Below are 18342 nucleotides of genomic sequence, written 5' to 3'. Positions count from 1 at the left end.
GCTTCCCGTCCAACCCATCGCACTTGGAAGTGGTTCGCCCAAATGATTATTCTCTTAATGCAGCAAATCCTTCATCATCTTCTCTAACAGTTCCTCACCCTCACCTTCTAACCAGCGCTCATCATCCTCTCCCTCCTCGTCACTCTCCCGAGTTCCCTCCAACAAGCGTCTAGTCTCACTTTCGTCCTGTGCATTCTCCTTCCTGTTTTCTTTCCGATCCACTCCGGTTCCCCTCTTCTCCTTGGTTGACTCCTCACCCCCAATTTTCGCGCGCTCCCTCGCCCTCCTCAGCTTAGGCTTCTCATTCTCCTTGTCCTTCGCCTTCACCTCTTCTTTTGCCTTTGCTTCCTCCTTTGCCTTTGCCTTCGCTTTCGCCTCCTCCTCCTTAGCCTTCGCCTCCACCTCATCCTTATGATCCTCACATACGTCGAAGCATTTCAAATCTTGCTTAACGACTTTATACCGCTTGCAGGTTTCATCGAACGTGCCTGCAGCTGCCCAGCATGTAAATGTGCCGGTTCGGAAGAGGCAGCCGCAGGCTGGGAAGTGGTATTCGATGGACATGCACATCTTTTGGACTTTGCCTGTTTCTTGAAAGGGGTTGTTTGTTTTTTTTTGTTGCGAGTTGTTTCGATAGATCGTGGTCGCGTTGACTGTTGGAAGCTTTGTTTATGGTTCGCGTTTGGATTGGAAGTAGATGGCGAATTAGAATCACATCTATGTGTACGGGCGGTGATCGATGGTGAATCGAATAACGAACCTCATTCGGAAGCCTAGGCGATGTAATTCACCGCCATCTAGAAACAACTATTATACCGTCAATAGTGATGAATCTCTTTAGTGCCTAGGAGAATGAATCTCCCTTCATCGTCTAATTGAACGGACGTCTTACCCGCCAGGCTACACTCTCTGAAGGGATTTGCAGTTTTTGTAGGGTTCTCTGGCAGTTCCTAGCTTCTATTTGGAAACCATTTGAAATTGAGAGATTTCCTCTGGGCTTACAGATCTGTTTGCTTTTGTTACACCAGGTACAGGATTTAACATTGCGATATTTTATATCTTGGATCGGATCTCTATCAATTATGCAATTTAATGACCTTAATAACTTCAAAACTCGGCCACGAGCAGTCAGGTACAAAATTAACCACATCACCTGTGTTGTTAATATATCAACCGAAGCAGCTATGCTGGTGTTTCCCTGGCCACAGCCGACCTTCATCACCACACCGGCAACTTGCATTGCAGCGTATACTGATGCATCCGGACCAAATTTGAGGCCGTCACCACCCTGGGCATTCCCAACAAGATTCGCAGCACCCGTTGCTTTGCGAGGCGCTCCTTACTAAATATGTCCTTGAAGATATTGCTGAAGTATATATATTTGTTGCGGTATTGAATGACGAGAGGATGATCGCTACTAGGGCCACCCACCCCGGCCAGCGTACTGCACGCGAGAAGCCACGCAACTTGGTAGGAAAACCCCTGACTGCGCCGGGCCGTTGCGTTGGTGCCTCCGCCTTTCGTTTTGTGGGCTTTGGTCTCAATCTCAACGCATCTCAACGCAACTGAGAACGCCCTATCTACTCTTTGGGATTTGACACCGGGTCGATGTTGCTTCTCAAATAGACACATTCGTTTTCGGCCTCGAGCCAGTACCTCTTCCGGCGCGCTTTTGAACGATTAGGAGTCATCCTGTGACAGGAACAAGCATCTTTATCTTTTCTACAGCATCGACCTCCTCCGCCTTCGAAGCCTCGAGCCTCAATTGGCCCCGCCTATGACCATGACCGAACCCAACACCGACGTTCCGTATATGGAACCGAGGCCTGAGGAGCCGCAGAAGACGAAAGCGCCCTCGAGACCGCCAACCCAGTCGCGCAATTCTAGCGCAACCATCCTCAAGAAGACGAAGGGGAAAGGCGACGATCCGCTACAGGCGTTGACTCGATGGCTGCTCGACAATCAGACTGGTATGTCACGAACACCTGCCGGCACTGGTCCGGTACTGCCTTCGCTTCTCGTGCCTCTCCCACATCCCCCACGCCGGAATTCGAGCAATTGTTGACAATGCCGTACGCTGAACAGGCCTCGCATTCAACCTCATCGCCCTCCTTTTCCTCGCCCATTCTTGCATACCCAAGGCGAGGCCATATACATCCAAGTTCTTCAGGCTGCCGCACTACAACCCCAACACCGGGAAATATGCTGCGGGTCATGACGACTTCTGCTTCATGACCTTTTGCATCGTGCTCCTCACTGGGCTCCGCGCAGGTTTTATGGAATATGTTCTAGCTCCGCTGGCTAGACTGTTGGGGTTATCTAAAACGAAAGAAGTTACCAGATTCTCCGAACAGGCATGGATGTTGATGTACTACAGTGTATTCTGGCCACTGGGCATGGTATTTCGCACTCGACCTCTGTGCTGCGAATTGTATTGTAACTGACCTCCTCTAGTACATCTACTACAAGTCGCCGTATTTTCTCAACATGCACGAGCTATGGACCGATTGGCCCCAGAGAGAGCTTGATGGGCTTATGAAGGGATACATACTATGGCAATGGTCTTTCTGGATACAGCAAGTCGTCGTTATCAATATTGAGGATCGCCGGAAGGATCACTGGCAGATGCTAACCCATCACTTTGTTACCATCGCTCTTATTTCTGCCTCGTATGCCTACCACCAGACTCGGGTCGGTAATCAAATTTTAGTGATGATAGACGTTGTTGATTTGATTTTTCCAGTAAGTCATACAAATCACCCGACACGTAATCCGGCTAACACCCAGAACAGCTTGCTAAATGCCTCAAATACCTCGGCTTTACTACGATTTGTGATGTTTTATTTGGCTTGTTTATAGTTGTGTGGCTTGCCTCGCGCCATGTGTTCTACCTTATGACCTGTTGGAGCGTTTATTCCCACTTGCCTCAACTAATAACACCAGCGTGCTACCAGGGTACTGCGGATGATCTACAGGGCCCATTCCCCATCCCTCAAGGCTGGTCTCATTTGCTTGATCCCTTCCGCCACCCCACGGGTACTGTCTGCTTCAACGATAATATCATGCTCGGCTTCCTATCTTACCTTCTCATCCTGCAGGTCATGATGCTCGTGTGGTCCGTTTTCATCATACGAGTTGCCGTTCGCGTGCTTAACGGCAAGGGCGCCGAGGATATCAGAAGCGATAATGAGGAGGAGGAAAATGGAGAGGAAGAAGAGTTTGAGTACGAGGAGGCCCGGCCCCTCGAGGAGGAAGTCGGCGTCGAAGCCATTGACTTGACCGCATGGGAGCGCCGCACTGCCGTTAAGATGGCCACGAGCTCCAGTGGCGCCAGTCTGCCTGGGCATATCGATCATAAGGAGTTGTTGCACAGGATCGGGTGCAAAAAGCAAATCGACTGAGGAGCACTTTAGACAACGGAAACCTGGAGCGTGGCCGATGGGCCAAATGCCTAGGCATAGGTGGCTTCAAACCCATATTTCCACGATGAAACGGTTTGCATGGCATTTTCCTCGGCCCTTCTCTGCCTTCGATATAGTACGGACCAGTACTGGCGGCACTACAAAGCAGGCACCGCAGAATGTCCTCTAGAATGGTCGGCTCAGCGAGTCAGGATCTGGTATATCCTCTTTACCGAGGTACAGAGGCACGGCCTAGAAGTATTAGTATATATAGCGCTAGGGTGGGACACTCCCGCACAGATAAGACAAGGCCTCACTTGTCCCGTATTATTAGGATTCACTAATTTAGTTATCGGCTATCAGTGTATCATACTATCAAAACAATCAAAAACAACATGATTACATTCGGAGTAACTTTTGTGAAGTGAAGAAAAACGCAGTTTAACAAGGAACCCTTGCTAGCGCTGCACAAATCTTATAATAAGCTATATCCAGAGGATCGGATTTTGGTACGGGGGCGGCTGCGGCCTTACGTATTTCGTGCTACGTGCGAAAGAAAGTACTGGCTAGACCCCTGAAATTGGACGCAATCAGCAGGGGTTCGTGCAAAAGGGTCAAATCCAATTCTTTTGGCTCATTGCACAACCTCAAGAGTCAAGATCGCTTCACTCCTTTAGCATCTTCACTCCTTGAGAAATTGGAACAATCTGGGTCCCGTCGCTTTTGCTGTACACGAACCTTACGGCGCCTGTACCTGATCAGAATCACCCCTCGTCTGAAGGCACGGCGAGATTCCGCGCGGATCATTGCCCCCTTACATTACCTTCAACCACAGCCGCCTACTACAGCACTTCCACCTGCGACAATGGTCGCACCCGACCTCTTCCCACTCCTCAATACCTCGGCCGACCAACCGCCCTCCGCGACTCGAAATAGCACACCGCGTCGACGAAGGAAGTCCAGTATATTGGGACAGGAGATTTGCGCTGCAGACACGGGAAGGAGTCTGGGAATTGGCCTCTCGAGCATCATCCGCACATCTGACTCGTCGTCAACGAAGTCATCCAGCGGCCATGCGCGCCAGCTGAGCGAGCAGAAAAGGCTCTCCAAGCGTGGAGAGTCCTATTCCCTTCTGCGGCGCTGCACAAACTTCGCCATTAAGCATACCTGGACGATACCTCTCGTCCTCTTGCTCGCGATCCTCTCCTTATACGCCATCAATCCGACCGAATCCAACGCCATCCACCATTTCATATTCCTCTCCTACAGGCTACCTCTTGAGGCTGGTGCCGATCCCAGCTCGCCTCCGCAGTATGGCAAGGGCCTCTGGGATATCGCATTCGTGTCCTTCTATGTGATTGTCCTATCGTTTACACGCGAGTTCATCATGCAAGAAATATTACGTCCCTTGGCGCGTTTCTGCGGCATCAAGGCCCATGGCAAACAATTTCGCTTTATGGAGCAGGCATACACCGCCATCTACTTTGGGCTCACAGGACCGGCCGGACTATATGTTATGCGCCAAACGCCAGTATGGTACTTCGACGCGCGAGGCATGTTCGAGTTCTTCCCACATAAAACCCACCAGGCCGTTTTCAAGTTTTACTACTTGTTCCAGGCCGCATATTGGGCGCAGCAGGCCGTTGTCATGTTGTTGGGCATGGAGAAGCGACGCAAGGACTTTAATGAGCTTGTAGCACACCATATCGTTACTTTGACCCTTGTCGGGCTAAGCTACCGATTCCACTTCACGTATATTGGTATCGCCATTTACATAACCCATGATATTAGTGATTTCTTTCTTGCCGTAAGTCGAATTACGTTCTTGTGCCCCTTTTGCGTTCTGCGGAGACACTCTGGAATAGTACTAACGCGGGGCTTGTTTTTATAGTTGTCGAAATCCCTCCATTATATCGACAGCCCTATGGTAGGATTGTACTTCGGCACCTCTATAGGCGCGTGGATTTACTTGCGCCATTACCTGAATATACGTATCTTCATCTCGCTCTTCAACGAGTTTCGGACCGTTGGTCCCTACGAAATGAACTGGGAGACAGGACAGTATAAGTCCCCGTTCTCTAATACTATCGCTATCGTCCTATTAGGGTCGCTCCAGTCTCTTAACCTCTTTTGGCTGTACTGCCTTCTGCGCAGTGCGTTCCGGTTCGTCGTCTATAACGTTGCGAAAGACGATAGATCGGACACATCCGAGGACGAGGAGTTGGAGCTTGAAGATATAGAACCCAAGAAGGAGGAAACGAAGAAGGTCGAGGCACTGCCCTTGTTGAGCGGCAATGGATTTGCCAATGGTAGTGCGAACGGCGTGATGAAGGCCACCGGTAATGGGACCGCCACGCTACCTCCGAGGAGGAAAAGCGCGAGGAAAAGCGCACTATAAAGGCTCTCTTCCTCGGGCCCTTCGGGTGGGCCACTTTGTATAGATTATGTATATATACCTAATATCCATGTCATCCACTTGTAACTTATCAAGGCTATAGTACCGCATGTGTCTGCTTGTTTTGTGACTAGAACCTGGTCGCTTGAGGCAGGCCATGAGGGCCCGCACTCCGACAACCTCCATTGCCAAGTCAAAAAGTCCAGAAGCTCCCGAACTTACTGAAGGATAGCATTAGATTCTCGCATTTCTAATGCTTATTAAAACACCAATTGCTGCTTAGATTCTCATATATTTATTCACAGACCAATTTCGTCTAGCTAATCAAAGAACCAATAGTAAGCCTTGGAACTCTGTACGGTCTAAGCCTCACTCTCGCACCGGACTATTGGTATCTCCGCTACTTTGACGCCAAGGCGGTGGAGAGTTTTGTCGATTTCTTCTGATTTATGGCTGATAACCTTCACGGGTCGTGGGACTTGGACGTCAAGACTCTTTGTTCCAAAATCCGTGGACAAACTGGAATTCTTGAGATCTACAATGATGCTATGCCTTTCTGGTTCGATGGTTTGAACTCCGCCAAAATCAACTTCGGTCTCACAGCATATGGTAGGGGATATACGGTCGCCAACAAAGCTTGCAACAACCTAGGATACCTATTTAGAGGACCAAGGTTGCCGGGGCCCTGCACTAACTCCATTGGTGTCTTGTCTTTGATGGAGATTAAGGATATCATCAAAGAGGAAGGTCTAACTCCCACTCTTCTAGATAACGAAATGATGAAGGCGACCACCTGGGATAATCAGTGGATCGGATATGACGATGAAGAGACTCGTGCTCTAAAACTGATTTGGTCAGGTCGTCTGTGCTTTGGTGGAACCATGTTCTGGAGTATAGACTTTATGTCTAGTGTTGGAACGTATGCTATGACTCCGCATTCTCTATCTTCCGTTTACTAAATGCATAACAGTGCCTCGCCAGTTACAGAAGATGGTACATGCAGACCCAACAATAGATTCAAAGTATTTGGCAACTCAGCCGTTGGAAGTTGTTGTTCTTTCTCTGGCTATTGCGGATCAAGCTTGGCTCACTGTGGCAAGGCCTATATTTTTGGAGGCTGTACGAAAAATGGTATGACAACCGATGTTACCTGCGGTCAACTACATAAGGGCGCTCTTTGTGCTGGGCGAGTCGTGGTGGGTGATGGCTGTTGCTCTCCGGCCGGGGTTTGTGGTAGCTCGAGTGACCTTTGTGGCGATGGATGTAAGTAACTCCATTGCTAGTCAGTGTTGGACCCGTGTTAACGTTAAGTTAGCCAGGAAGATTTTTGCGAGAAAATACCAGATTATGTGCCCGAGTTGAGCCCCGACTCAAGTTGCCTTGACCTTGAGTGCCAGTAGCCTATACTTCTCTAGTGTTTGAAAACCACATGGTACTAATACCTATGTATGTCTAGTGTGGCAGAAATACGTAACAGATAAACTCCATACAACTCAGGGCGACTAGAGAGAAGTTGAGGGAATCAAATATTTTGAAGATATGTAAAGAAGCGAAATCGCCTCCCAAACGTCGACTAAAACCTACCATCATAGATTGGAAGAACCCCTAGATGAATGAAAATCTAGAAGTAGATTTTCCTGCCGACCCCTGGGGCCTGAGAGAGTCATTCAAGGTTCGTGGCATTGATGATGATTGCGGCTCCCTAGATTGTAACATCCTAGGTAACTAAATATCAACGGAAAAGGGTGTAGTAGCGTACTTGATCATGCTGCAAATGATGTATATCGGTTAGGTAGATATTTTTGCTGTAAAAATTTTCCCATATCACCCGGTCTAACACTTTCCCTAGATATTTTGCAAAATCAATGAACGTCTTGAGGATTCGGCATCATTTTTCGCCAATTAACAAGCCTCTTACGAGCAGCGCTTCGACAAGAACGATGGTGACACCAACTCATTGTTTACAAAAGATCTTTTGAATGCTATAGGCACAGTACTGACCGTTTCTGGTGGTGCAGCTGGGAAAAAAGCTGATATTCTAGGACCACTTGGATCTCTTGTCAGTGGTGTGCTACAGGGGCTGATCGTTGCGATGGACGACGGACAGTCCGACGATCTTTCGAACATGGCGGCTTTGGATAAGTGGGTCCAGACTTCAGATCCATAAACCCATCTCTTAATACCGACATTCCCACCCGCTTCTGCTCAGGTGCAAATATTGTATTGACAGTAGCAGAAACAGATCCTGTGGCTCATCGCTGCACCTCACCACATCTAACCACAGTCCAAAAATAGAAAAGAGGAGATTTCGACTGCTATCATAAACTACCGTATTAGAAGCTTTTATCGTATATCAACAAGAATCGTAGCTTGCCATAGATATAGTCTTAGAATTAAGGTATTAAATTAATAGCTTCTTCTACTAAATAGGGAACAGTAGTAAAGTATATTTAGGTAGGCAGGATAAGTAGCAGCAGAAGAGAATTGAAGTAAGAAACTAGTACTAACTTGAAAGTTGTTGCTAAATATGCCGAATACCCGTAACTATCCCGGTTACTTGACTTATACTACCGATTTGGCCCGGTGGCTCAGGATGCCAGGTCAAGATCCCATACCCCGCAGCGGTATCTCCACGATTTGAGATGTGGGGTAGCATCATCCCCCCTTACTAGTCGAACGTCGTCAGCTCGCTTGAAGGCACAGACGTCTCCTTTGGGATGTGGCGGTGAGAAGAGCTCACATTTAGGATATATTTCTTGGTCAATAGTAGATGACGTTGAATAGCAAATTAGGCCAAGAGGAGGCTAACAAAAGCTTAGTTATCTATTGTGTTTGAAATTCTGGGCATGGCGTCTTGCCGAAGGACGTGCACTGTTCAGGCTTTAATGGACAGTGTGGTAAATGAGTAAAGTTGAGGAGTTTGTGATTACACAGTTAATGAATAGATTTTATGGTGCTTAATTGTCATTATAGCCTGAAATTCGATATCTTTTCAGGTTGTAAACACCAAATTTCTAGGGCAGGTTCTCCGATTCGCCCATAGGGAATGTGGTACCACCTCCTTATCGAACATGCATATAAACCAATTGAAGATGTCGTAAATATGTTCAGGTTTATTGCTAATGAGAATTTTGTACTATGAAATAGTTCGAGAGCAAAAATATCAAGTTCTGTAAGCTCTAAGCCTACTAAAGGGTATTGACTTCCGATGGAAACTTAGCATCCAGATGTGGGGCTGTAAGTGGGTTCTGAACCATCGTGAGGGGAAGTTGTACGAGTATGTCACAAGAACATTTAAATTGACATCCTCGATGACATTGAAACACCACTTTCCCCGTGGTTTCTCTTTTACTTGTAGACTTGCCGGACACTTCATATTGAGAGTCTTTGTATTACTTAACAAAACCCACCAAAAACATCTCACTCCAGCTCGGGGAGGAAGATCACCTGAAGCTTGCGTTTGTCGTTACAGAATTTGAGCAACACTTGATCCTCTTACCTGCAATGAAATGGTTATCATTAATATCAATTCTATAGGTGGAAAGGAGGTGTTGTGTCTCGCTTTACTCGCCGTCGCTGCTTATCAACTGTGCACGATCATCTACCAGTTATTCCTCTCACCATTGAGCAAGATACCTGGTCCGTGGTTGACCAGGATAACACCTCTCCTGGAAGTTAATGCTCTCAAAGAGCAGCGTCGGACTCGATGGGTCGGTAGCTTGTTTGCAGAGAATCTTGGTGCTATAGCAGTCCGCACTGGACCGAAAGCTGTATCCTTCAACCACCCAGATGCCATCAAGGCAATCTATGGTATGTGATGCGAGGAAGTCAAATATTAGTTGAAGCTGATGATATTTAGGTCACGGTAAAGGAGCGGAAGAGTTCGGAAAATCGAGTTGGTATGATGCCTTCTCCACAACGGGAGAGTCACTCTTCTCCACTCGGTCGAAGAAGCGCCACGCCATGAAGCGGAGAATGGTTGCGCATGGCTTTAGCACTCAAAGTCTCGCTTTGTTCGAGCCTTATATTGATCAGATGTTGGATAAGTTCATGAGAAAGATGGACAAATTCGCCCAGACAGGGGAGGCTTTCGATATCTACTTTTGGTTCGAGCTTTTTACCATGGACTTGATGGGCGACCTAGCTTTGGGAGACAACTTCGGTGTCGTTGAAACTGGTAAACCAGCGAGGTACTCCACACTTGTCGAGCTTTCACAGCGATTTGGTAACATCAGTGGGATTCTTCCATTTGGCAAAAGCAGCGTGTCAATTCTCAGCTGGGTACCACTGCCTTATGTTCAGAAACTCTGGAAAGCCCGATTGGAGTATCTAGATTACGCGAGGATGGCATTGGAGAAGAGATTCCAGGAAGATCGCAAACAGGTGTTGCCGACCGGAAAGCCTCGACAAGATATCATGCAGCGCTTCATCGAAGCTCAGGATCCAGAGACGGGCCGGAAAATGGATTTCCCTGAGCTTCGTGCTGAGACGTCGTCGTTGATGTGAGCATTCCTTCCCCATGTTTGAGTATGCTCGGCTCACTATTTTCACTAGGGTTGCTGGTGCAAGCACAGGCAGCGTGACAATGAACTGGATGACATACTACCTGTGCAAGAACCCGACTGTCAAAGCCCGCATAATTAACGACCTCGAAGTCATGTTCCCTGATAACCTTGATGGAACCAAAGCAATTCCCTTCACGAAGTTGAATAAGCTGAGTCTCCTCGAGTCCGCTGAGATCGAGTGTCTCCGACTTCACCCACCTATCGGTTATGCTATGCCGCGTGACACACCTTCTCAGGGTGCTGTCATCTGCGGTGTGTTCATTCCGGGAGGTGTAGCTGTTGGTGTACCTGCCGCTACGATCGGTCGAAACGCCACAGTGTATAAGAACCCGGACAATTGGGACCCTGACAGGTGGTCAGATGAGACAGCTGACTTAGCGACGATGAAGACGTGTTTCCTAGGCTTTGGGTTCGGCACCCGGCAATGCATTGGAAGAAATGTTGCTACTCAGTTTATCGTGAAGATGATTGCCACATTGCTACTACGATATGACATGGAGTTAGAGGATCCGAGTCTAGTGCTAGGAACTAAGGAGTTCACCATTCAGAAGCCGGATCAGAACTACAATGTTATTCTGCGGCCGAGAAAAGCCGGTCGAACCTAGTTCAAAAGCCATTCAGCATCAGGGAAAGATATCGAATTATATAGATTCTTGATTTTTTGCACTGTGTTTTTGTTCTTGGTAGCGATCACCTGGTTCAGGGACAATTGCTGGCAACCCGTACCTTTTTTTTCCCTTCCTACTAAAATTTGAAGGTCCATAGGTCATACCGATTTTAATATCTTGGTTCTGTCTAAATAAACCCTCCTTGAACCACTGGAAGTTACTAGTACTATTTCTGCGAATCTTGCCAGATCTAAAATGTAGCTTTCTGGTAGTGAAGGCAATCTGAAATCTTCGAGGCCATCAAGCAGTAGTAGGTCGAGAGTTAAAAGGTGTATTCTAGGAGAAGCTAGAAGGTACTGTACATACGGTGGCTTTCTCCGGGCTCATCGAGAAACGCACCTTGTGTTGGTTTAATTAGGCCACCATAACCTGAGTTTTCTATGTCTTTACCCCTCAATTACTTTAATGAAATATCTACTAGCTGCTAGTTCAACACCCCTAGACAAATTATCAACTTATATATTTTCATATCGGAATGAAATATAGAAAATAATATTTCAAAGTGGCGGCAGTCACTATTAGAGGCTCAATTGATAAATATTTATTATATACAATGAGGCTGGATTTTGACAAGATCAGAAGTTCCCAAGCTCTAATTACCAGGCTAAGCGGCACAAAGTTCTAATATTTATCTTCCCGCCAGAGAATTGAAACGATAAACGAGTGACAGGATAAACGAATGACTGGAGGACCCTTTAAAGCGGTATGAAGTGAAATCGAAGAATAAGAAATGTCGCAGCACTGTTACACTCCTAACACCGTACTTCCCCCTGAGCTTTTATTGTAAGAACCCCTAGAACGACTAGTCAGATCAATGCTATCTCCGTAGAATATCATGAGCTAAAAACATACCGAAAGAGCTTGTCTAGAGTTTCTTTCCATCCATGCCGCGGCCGCAGAAATTCCAGCCTTGATTGCAATTGTTTTCATATCCGTACTGGACATTGCGATTATCGCTTTGGATCTGGTCCCACCCTGCTCCGTATAGTCCACAAACGGAGGTGATAGCACGAGAGGTTTCCTGTCGCTCTTTCGCATAACAGAACTGAGTGCCGCCAGTATAGTTGCAGAAGTAAGCAACTGTACATCCCTTAATAGCGTAAAGGTCACGGCCCCCGCCCACTGTAAAAGAATATTAGGGTCAGTATTATTTCAAATCAAGACATACTTAGTAGTGAGAAGCTTCAGTCGCCTCTTAGATAAAACTGAGAAAGAGAAGACGGAATAAAGAGAGCTTGTGCTATGCAAAACGTACCACCAGCGCCACCACCGCATTGGGCGTCCAAATAGTTGTTTGCGGAGTCAGTGTCGCCTTGGGGAAGAACATAACCTCCGCAGTTGACTGAATTACTGGTACCACGCTTATGGGCCATGCTAAATTTGTCGGGGACAGCGTTTCGAGTCTCAACGGCGTCGGGATTAGAGCCGACGAGTCTATGGGTTTCTTTGCCATCCGCTCCTGTGACGACCTCATAGACACCATCGGCCTGACCTTTTGGAATTTGGAAGGCTGCTGCTCCTACAGCAAGTAACAACAGAGGAGTAAAACGCATGGTGAAGGATGTAAACTGGTTGAAATATATTCAGAGTAGGGAGGAATAGAATCGAATCTGATGGAGATAAAACATTTTGGATTAAGAGGGAAATCCACTGCTTCTTATAGTCAGAATATAACTCGGTATTGCTAGGTCAGGCTTGCAAGTTCATATGAGATTTAAAGGAACGTACTTCGCCTCAATACCCCTAGGTAATTGATCGTCCTAATCTACACATTTCTCTATACGCATTATTATCTTGGTGTTGATACTACTTGGTCCAGCTCATCCGCTGCGGCGATCCTTCATAATCCTAACACTTGTATACATTTGGCGGCCACATCATGATCCTTTTTAAATGCGTCAGCTTTTACGAAACTATGCCTCCTAATGTCGGTTAGCAGTCAGGTCGTTTCGTCCAAGGTGGCTTGCTACGAGCTGGGGGCGGTGCTCGTGGGAGTTCAGAGTTACAATACCTTCCCCTAGTCTAGTGGCCCTACCTACGGTAGCAAGGACGTTATCTCGTCTAATGCATACCAAAATGCATCTAGGTAGATAGAAAACCAACTCAATTAAGTATATATTATCACTTGTAAACTTGCCATTTGTATCAATTACAGCTTGCATACGTTTTCGCATGCCCCCAAATAACTCCCAAAAGGTCCTGGGGTCAATAACCACGTGAGAAGCCTCTGTAACGCGCCCCCGCTGCTGTTTATAAGGCTGGGACTCATAATACCCACAGTGAGCCTGTAAACATCCCAGAGCATACTTAGATTGAAGTCTGGAGAAAAAGGAGACTATATCAAGGTCGAAATTCGGAGCTCTTCTAATAGGGTAATATTCTGAGAGCCTTCCTTGGAGCATGCCTATCATTTTTCCAAAAGCAGAATGGTCATTTAATATGGCTCTAAAAACGGCCCAAAACATATATCCCTTGTTCTGCTGTACCTTCTCCTCAATACGCGTCACATCCCACTATTTTCCGAGTTCTCTCCCTCGGCGCATGATTTTTGTCTTCTGATTCCGTCTGTCTGTAACCCCGGCCAATCAGACCATAACAACCTGCACTAGTTGTACAAAATCCAGCCTTTGTGTTCCTTCGAAAGCTTAAGCTTAAGCCGAAGCCGAAGGTTCGTTTCGAAAGTTGGGGGCTTTCGCATGCCCAGCGCCGACCGAATCCTTCTTTATGCAGAGCGTTCTTAATTGCATCCTATCTCTAGGCTCTAGCCCGCATATCCAATCTCTCTATCCAAATTATTGTAGTCCATTTAGCTAGCGGCATTAGAACTGTATGCATAGCCTGCTAGCATTTACCGCTTCTCTGGGCCAAGGACCAGAAGCCGTCTGGCACTTTTCTTAGTCGTAGCTGATTATCAATAGGATACCGTACTTGGCGGGCTGTACGGTTTAGCGTATGGGCGATTTGTAGATTCTACCACCGCATTAATAGGCCATTTAGACATTGCGCTTTTGATCCCGGTTTTGTTTTGGACCATGTTTACCAGCGGCTTAGGTCTAAAGTAATCTTTAGAATGACATCAAAAGTATTCCATTGAAAAATACTAGTACATTTACCGCTTTGGGCCATTTTGAGTATTGTTGTTATGTTTATTGGGTGGGCATTAGGTAACGAAGAACGTGGTGAGGGAAGAAATGCTACACAGCCCCTGCCAGTACTCGTAAATGCAGTCAGACGCAATTAGCCCTCGCACCCGCACATACTTAAATAGTTTATTCAGCTTAGCCCTCGCGCGGCGTAGCTCCTCGTACGCAGCTACATAATCAATGACAGGCTGAGAGCACAACTTACAACGCTGGGTAATGTTAAAAATACGAATGCTCGGGGTCTCAGGGAGGAGCAGGTGATAACTGGATGAAAAACATGCAGAAGGATTTGAGGTAGACAATGAAGGAGCAGATCGGAGGATAGCTTCTGAATAGTGTAATTTACGGCTCTCTGTGTGACCGGTCGACACTGTGGCTATTTTCAATGGGCGGCTAGATGTTGCTAACACCATGGGTAATGATCCTCGGGTTTCTCACAACCAATCTCAACAGAAGATTCAGAATCGAGCACATATACTTTACCCCGGGTATCAAGTTGTCAACGTTGCAGCACGCTTCCCCTTCCAGGTTACGTCGTATAATCCAACAAGGCCGGATAGAGCGGATCCCGTAAGAGAATCACAATCTCTATGCACCAAGGGATGTTCTTCGAAAATCGCATCGCTTCATTGAATACGCTGTAGATGAGGCCCACCCAGAGTCCCCGGTTCTGGTCACGTACGAGTATGATCTCGAGGATGGCACGACAGAGCAAGCATCCGCTCTAAAAACTTATCTACTTGGTAGAGTGCCCCATCCCGCTTTAGTCCAATTACCTGGTGCGGTTGACATACCTTCATTGGATTCCAGAACAGACAAGATGACTGCCCATAAGAAGGGACGCCGTACCGTCAACCTGGATTATATCTTTAAGCAGGCAAGGGCTATTTTTGCACCGTACAATTTCGAGATAAAAAAAAGGTAACACTCCATATTGCTGGGCTGCATTCTGAATTGGTCAACATATGGCTGCGAAGTTCCACTAGGATGTCTGATGGTGTGGACAGAGTGCTTATTTCTTCGGTAATGGTAAGTTGAATGTGTGAACCTCTACATTTGCAAACTCTGACTTGATTTTAGCATACCATACACAGCCAGAATGCTGGGAATGGTGTGAATATGTCCATGATGAGCTCCTCCCTCGAAACTTAATTGGAAGCTCGCCCACAATATCAATAGATCGACGCCGCGGACTTCTAAGGGAGAAGCAGGTCCTATCTTAGAGACACTCGAGATGGAGCACGTTGATGCCGCTCGCCAGCTGATCGACTTTGACACAAAGTACCCTCACATATTCTCCAGTCAGATTGGATAAAGAGATCCTGAAGTGGCGGGACTAACGAATGAAGGGTTCCTACGAGTCGCTATTGAGGAAAGTGGGTTTACAAGCGGCTGCGTGCTTCACTACCAATCTAGCAGGACTGTCAGGATACTGAGCAAGCCCAATCTTAGTATGTTCCAAAGGGTGATCCGCTAGTTGGCGTCTTGACACCTAGCAAACGACTCTTGAGCGTTGAGTTGAAACACTTTGCGGATACTAGTACTCGTCAACTTCAGCTACTTCACGATGGGTATTCTTGGCATACTCCGAATCAAATTGACGCAAGGTGCAGGATTACGAGATCTATCACACCAGCGGATAATTTTTGCATGATATCGTCGCAGAATATCAGTGGTGACTGGCACCGCTCCACACCTATCAAGAGGGTCGTTGCTGGCGAGCACGGCAGTGAAATACGGCCCGTTGACGGCAGTTCTACCAGGATAAGTCAGCCTTTGACAGGCGTTTCTAGTGGACCGATATATCTTCACTGTGGAAAAAGTCGCGGAGATGTGTACATGTATTGGCGACGAAGGATGCATTTTGAGATTTACGGCACATCTCAAATTCGCTAGATTACCCCTATTTAACCACACCGCTTGGCGACTCTCGCCAGTGGATATAGTTTTAGGCGCCCTCTCCCCTGGAACTTTTTTGGATCTGTGGGGACCCCGGAAATGCGTGGTCTTTGGATACTTAGGTACCTACATAGGTACGTAGGTAAGGTAGGTATAACTGTATCAGGAAAAGAATTGGTCCGGGGGTCGCCCAATCCTTAGAAATATATCAGTCAGCATCTACCCCAACTACTATATCGCCCTTCCCCATCCTTAATGGTATCGCCGCCACTTGATCTCGGCACTTGAGCTTTTTGCCCCTCTTATATCCAAAAGTCGCCTCTCCTGGCAACTAACCTTTCCACTCAGTTCACCTCGCCTTTCACGTCCTCCACGCTTATCATGGAGTACCCCAAGGATGCAGAAGGTTCTGAGCAGACCGAAACCGTGGGCAACGACGTGGGCAACAACCGCGCTGCCCTACATGAGTTCAAAGAGGCAGAAGGCTACCTTGCCGACATCGACGACGAGCACCGTGGAGACCTCAAAACAGCAAAAGACGGCCACACCGTTCTGATCCCTCAGCCATCAGATGATCCCAGAGACCCCCTCAACTGGAGCCCGGTCAAGAAACATGTCATCCTTTTCATCATAAGTTTTGCGGCCTTTCTTCCGGACTATGGTAGTGCTACCGGTGCTGTTATGTTGATTCCACAGGCAGCGTGAGTGGCAAGCAATTCGGTGGCTGGGAGAAAACAGTTCATGGCTAACGCAGTATCTCAGTATTTGGGGTCTAAGCCCAGATACAGTGAATCACTCACAAGCAGGCAACGTCTTCATGCTTGGTGCTGGAGGTATCTTTGTCGTAGTCCTCTCGGCTTGGGCAGGTCGTCTTCCGGTCTTGTTCTACTTCCTCATCGTCGCAACTGCCACAGCCGCCTGGTGCGCCGCCGCCACAACCTTCGAGTCATTTATGGCTGCCCGTATCCTGAACGGGTTCTTCGGCACGGTTTCTCAGTGCGGCGGCTTAATGTTCATTTGTGATATGTTCTACTTTCATGAACGCGCCCGTAAGATCAATATTTGGTCTGCTTTTATTATCTTGTCTCCGTATATGGGGCCGCTACTTGCGGCTTTCATCATTAATACGCAGCCATGGCCTATTGCGTTCTGGGTGTATTTTGTCGAGGTAAGACTGAACAACTTCCTAATCAGAGACTGAGCTGACTGCTGTGCAGTCTGCCCTCGTACTCATCCTTACCATCCTCTTTATGGAGGAAACGTACTATGACCGCCGCATTGCAGCAGAGGACCAACCACCCAGAGGCTCACGCATCGCCCAACTGACAGGAGTTGCTCAATTCGCATCCCGTCACCTCCGCAACAGCTTCGGTCAAGCCTGTATGCGGTCAATCCGAGTCATTCTCAAGCCAACCGTCTTCCTCTCTTGCGTATACTACCTCCTTACTTTCGCATGGGTAGTTGGTATCAATACTACCTTGTCTATCTTCCTTACACCTTTATATGGCTTCGAAGCTAAACAGATCGGCTTCTTTTACTTTACACCGATCGTCGCTGCTCTGATCGGTGAAATAATTGGGCACTGGCTACATGACGCTATTGCCAAGAGATATATCAAGACTCACAAAGGACATTTTGACCCAGAGATCAGACTACACGCCATATGGTTCAGCACTCCATTCATGATAGTCGGTCTGGTTGGACTTGGCTTTGCCCTGGAGAATGAATATCATTACATGGCCACTTCTGTGTTATGGGGGCTGTATGTCTTTGGTATCATGGTGACGACTGTGGCTTTGAATGCGTATAACCTCGACTGTTACCCTGAAGCATCTGGCGAGGTATCTGCCTGGCTCAACCTTTCTAGAAGTAAGCTGAGCAATCCTTGCTCAAGCGCAATGTTTTGATATGCTAACGCCTTATAGCTATTGGAGGATTCATCATCAGTTACTTCCAAGTTACTTGGGCCGAGGCTTTGGGCACAAAAGTCAGCTTTGGCATCCAAGCGGGTATTTTAGCTTCTGCATTCCTGGTTATTATCGCTTTGCAGATGTTTGGAAGGGGACTGAGGATCAAGAGCGGGGCTTTGAATTTCCCAACTGTCTAAAAGATTTTGCTGTCATACTCGCATCTTGAGTAGCATGACCAGAAATTAGGTCTCTGCTGGTGTAGAGGTTCTACGACAATTGCGACAACCAGAGGAGGATGTTGCTTAAGACAACTTGCACTTTTCCTTTGATCTGCCGCCTCATGCCAGATCGCGATCGAATT

General features: G+C 47.3%; 7 protein-coding genes across 7 annotated transcripts; 5 read left to right on the top strand and 2 right to left on the bottom strand.

Annotated features, from left to right (window-relative positions):
• Positions 1-54: 54 nt before the first annotated feature.
• BP5553_08454 (uncharacterized protein) lies at positions 55-570 on the bottom strand (the record flags this gene model as incomplete). The annotated part of the gene is made up of 1 exon (XM_032017077.1): positions 55-570. The coding sequence occupies one exon, from the start codon at positions 568-570 to the stop codon at positions 55-57; it is 516 nt and encodes a 171-aa protein (XP_031866508.1).
• A 1213-nt stretch (positions 571-1783) lies between these two features.
• On the top strand, positions 1784-3401 carry BP5553_08453 (uncharacterized protein; the record flags this gene model as incomplete). Its single annotated transcript, XM_032017076.1, has 4 exons — positions 1784-1970; positions 2086-2399; positions 2455-2742; positions 2976-3401. 4 exons carry the CDS (start codon positions 1784-1786, stop codon positions 3399-3401), a joined length of 1215 nt encoding a protein of 404 aa, XP_031866507.1.
• Positions 3402-4266: 865 nt separating this feature from the next.
• On the top strand, positions 4267-5799 carry BP5553_08452 (Uncharacterized protein; the record flags this gene model as incomplete). The annotated part of the gene is made up of 2 exons (XM_032017075.1): positions 4267-5208; positions 5293-5799. The coding sequence occupies 2 exons, from the start codon at positions 4267-4269 to the stop codon at positions 5797-5799; spliced, it is 1449 nt and encodes a 482-aa protein (XP_031866506.1).
• A 446-nt stretch (positions 5800-6245) lies between these two features.
• BP5553_08451 (uncharacterized protein) lies at positions 6246-7963 on the top strand (the record flags this gene model as incomplete). Its single annotated transcript, XM_032017074.1, has 3 exons — positions 6246-6715; positions 6767-6992; positions 7721-7963. 3 exons carry the CDS (start codon positions 6246-6248, stop codon positions 7961-7963), a joined length of 939 nt encoding a protein of 312 aa, XP_031866505.1.
• A 1342-nt stretch (positions 7964-9305) lies between these two features.
• On the top strand, positions 9306-10966 carry BP5553_08450 (Uncharacterized protein; the record flags this gene model as incomplete). Its single annotated transcript, XM_032017073.1, has 3 exons — positions 9306-9606; positions 9656-10298; positions 10351-10966. 3 exons carry the CDS (start codon positions 9306-9308, stop codon positions 10964-10966), a joined length of 1560 nt encoding a protein of 519 aa, XP_031866504.1.
• A 928-nt stretch (positions 10967-11894) lies between these two features.
• On the bottom strand, positions 11895-12582 carry BP5553_08449 (Uncharacterized protein; the record flags this gene model as incomplete). Its single annotated transcript, XM_032017072.1, has 2 exons — positions 11895-12151; positions 12285-12582. The coding sequence occupies 2 exons, from the start codon at positions 12580-12582 to the stop codon at positions 11895-11897; spliced, it is 555 nt and encodes a 184-aa protein (XP_031866503.1).
• A 3870-nt stretch (positions 12583-16452) lies between these two features.
• BP5553_08448 (Uncharacterized protein) lies at positions 16453-18178 on the top strand (the record flags this gene model as incomplete). The annotated part of the gene is made up of 4 exons (XM_032017071.1): positions 16453-16772; positions 16834-17239; positions 17289-17940; positions 17997-18178. 4 exons carry the CDS (start codon positions 16453-16455, stop codon positions 18176-18178), a joined length of 1560 nt encoding a protein of 519 aa, XP_031866502.1.
• Positions 18179-18342: the final 164 nt, after the last annotated feature.

This window comes from Venustampulla echinocandica (assembly GCF_003357145.1).
Source record: "Venustampulla echinocandica strain BP 5553 chromosome Unknown scaffold_8, whole genome shotgun sequence".
Classification (NCBI taxonomy): Eukaryota; Fungi; Ascomycota; class Leotiomycetes; order Helotiales; family Pleuroascaceae; genus Venustampulla; species Venustampulla echinocandica.
Note: the sequence above shows the minus strand (reverse complement) of the source record. Positions and strands in the feature narration are given on the sequence as shown.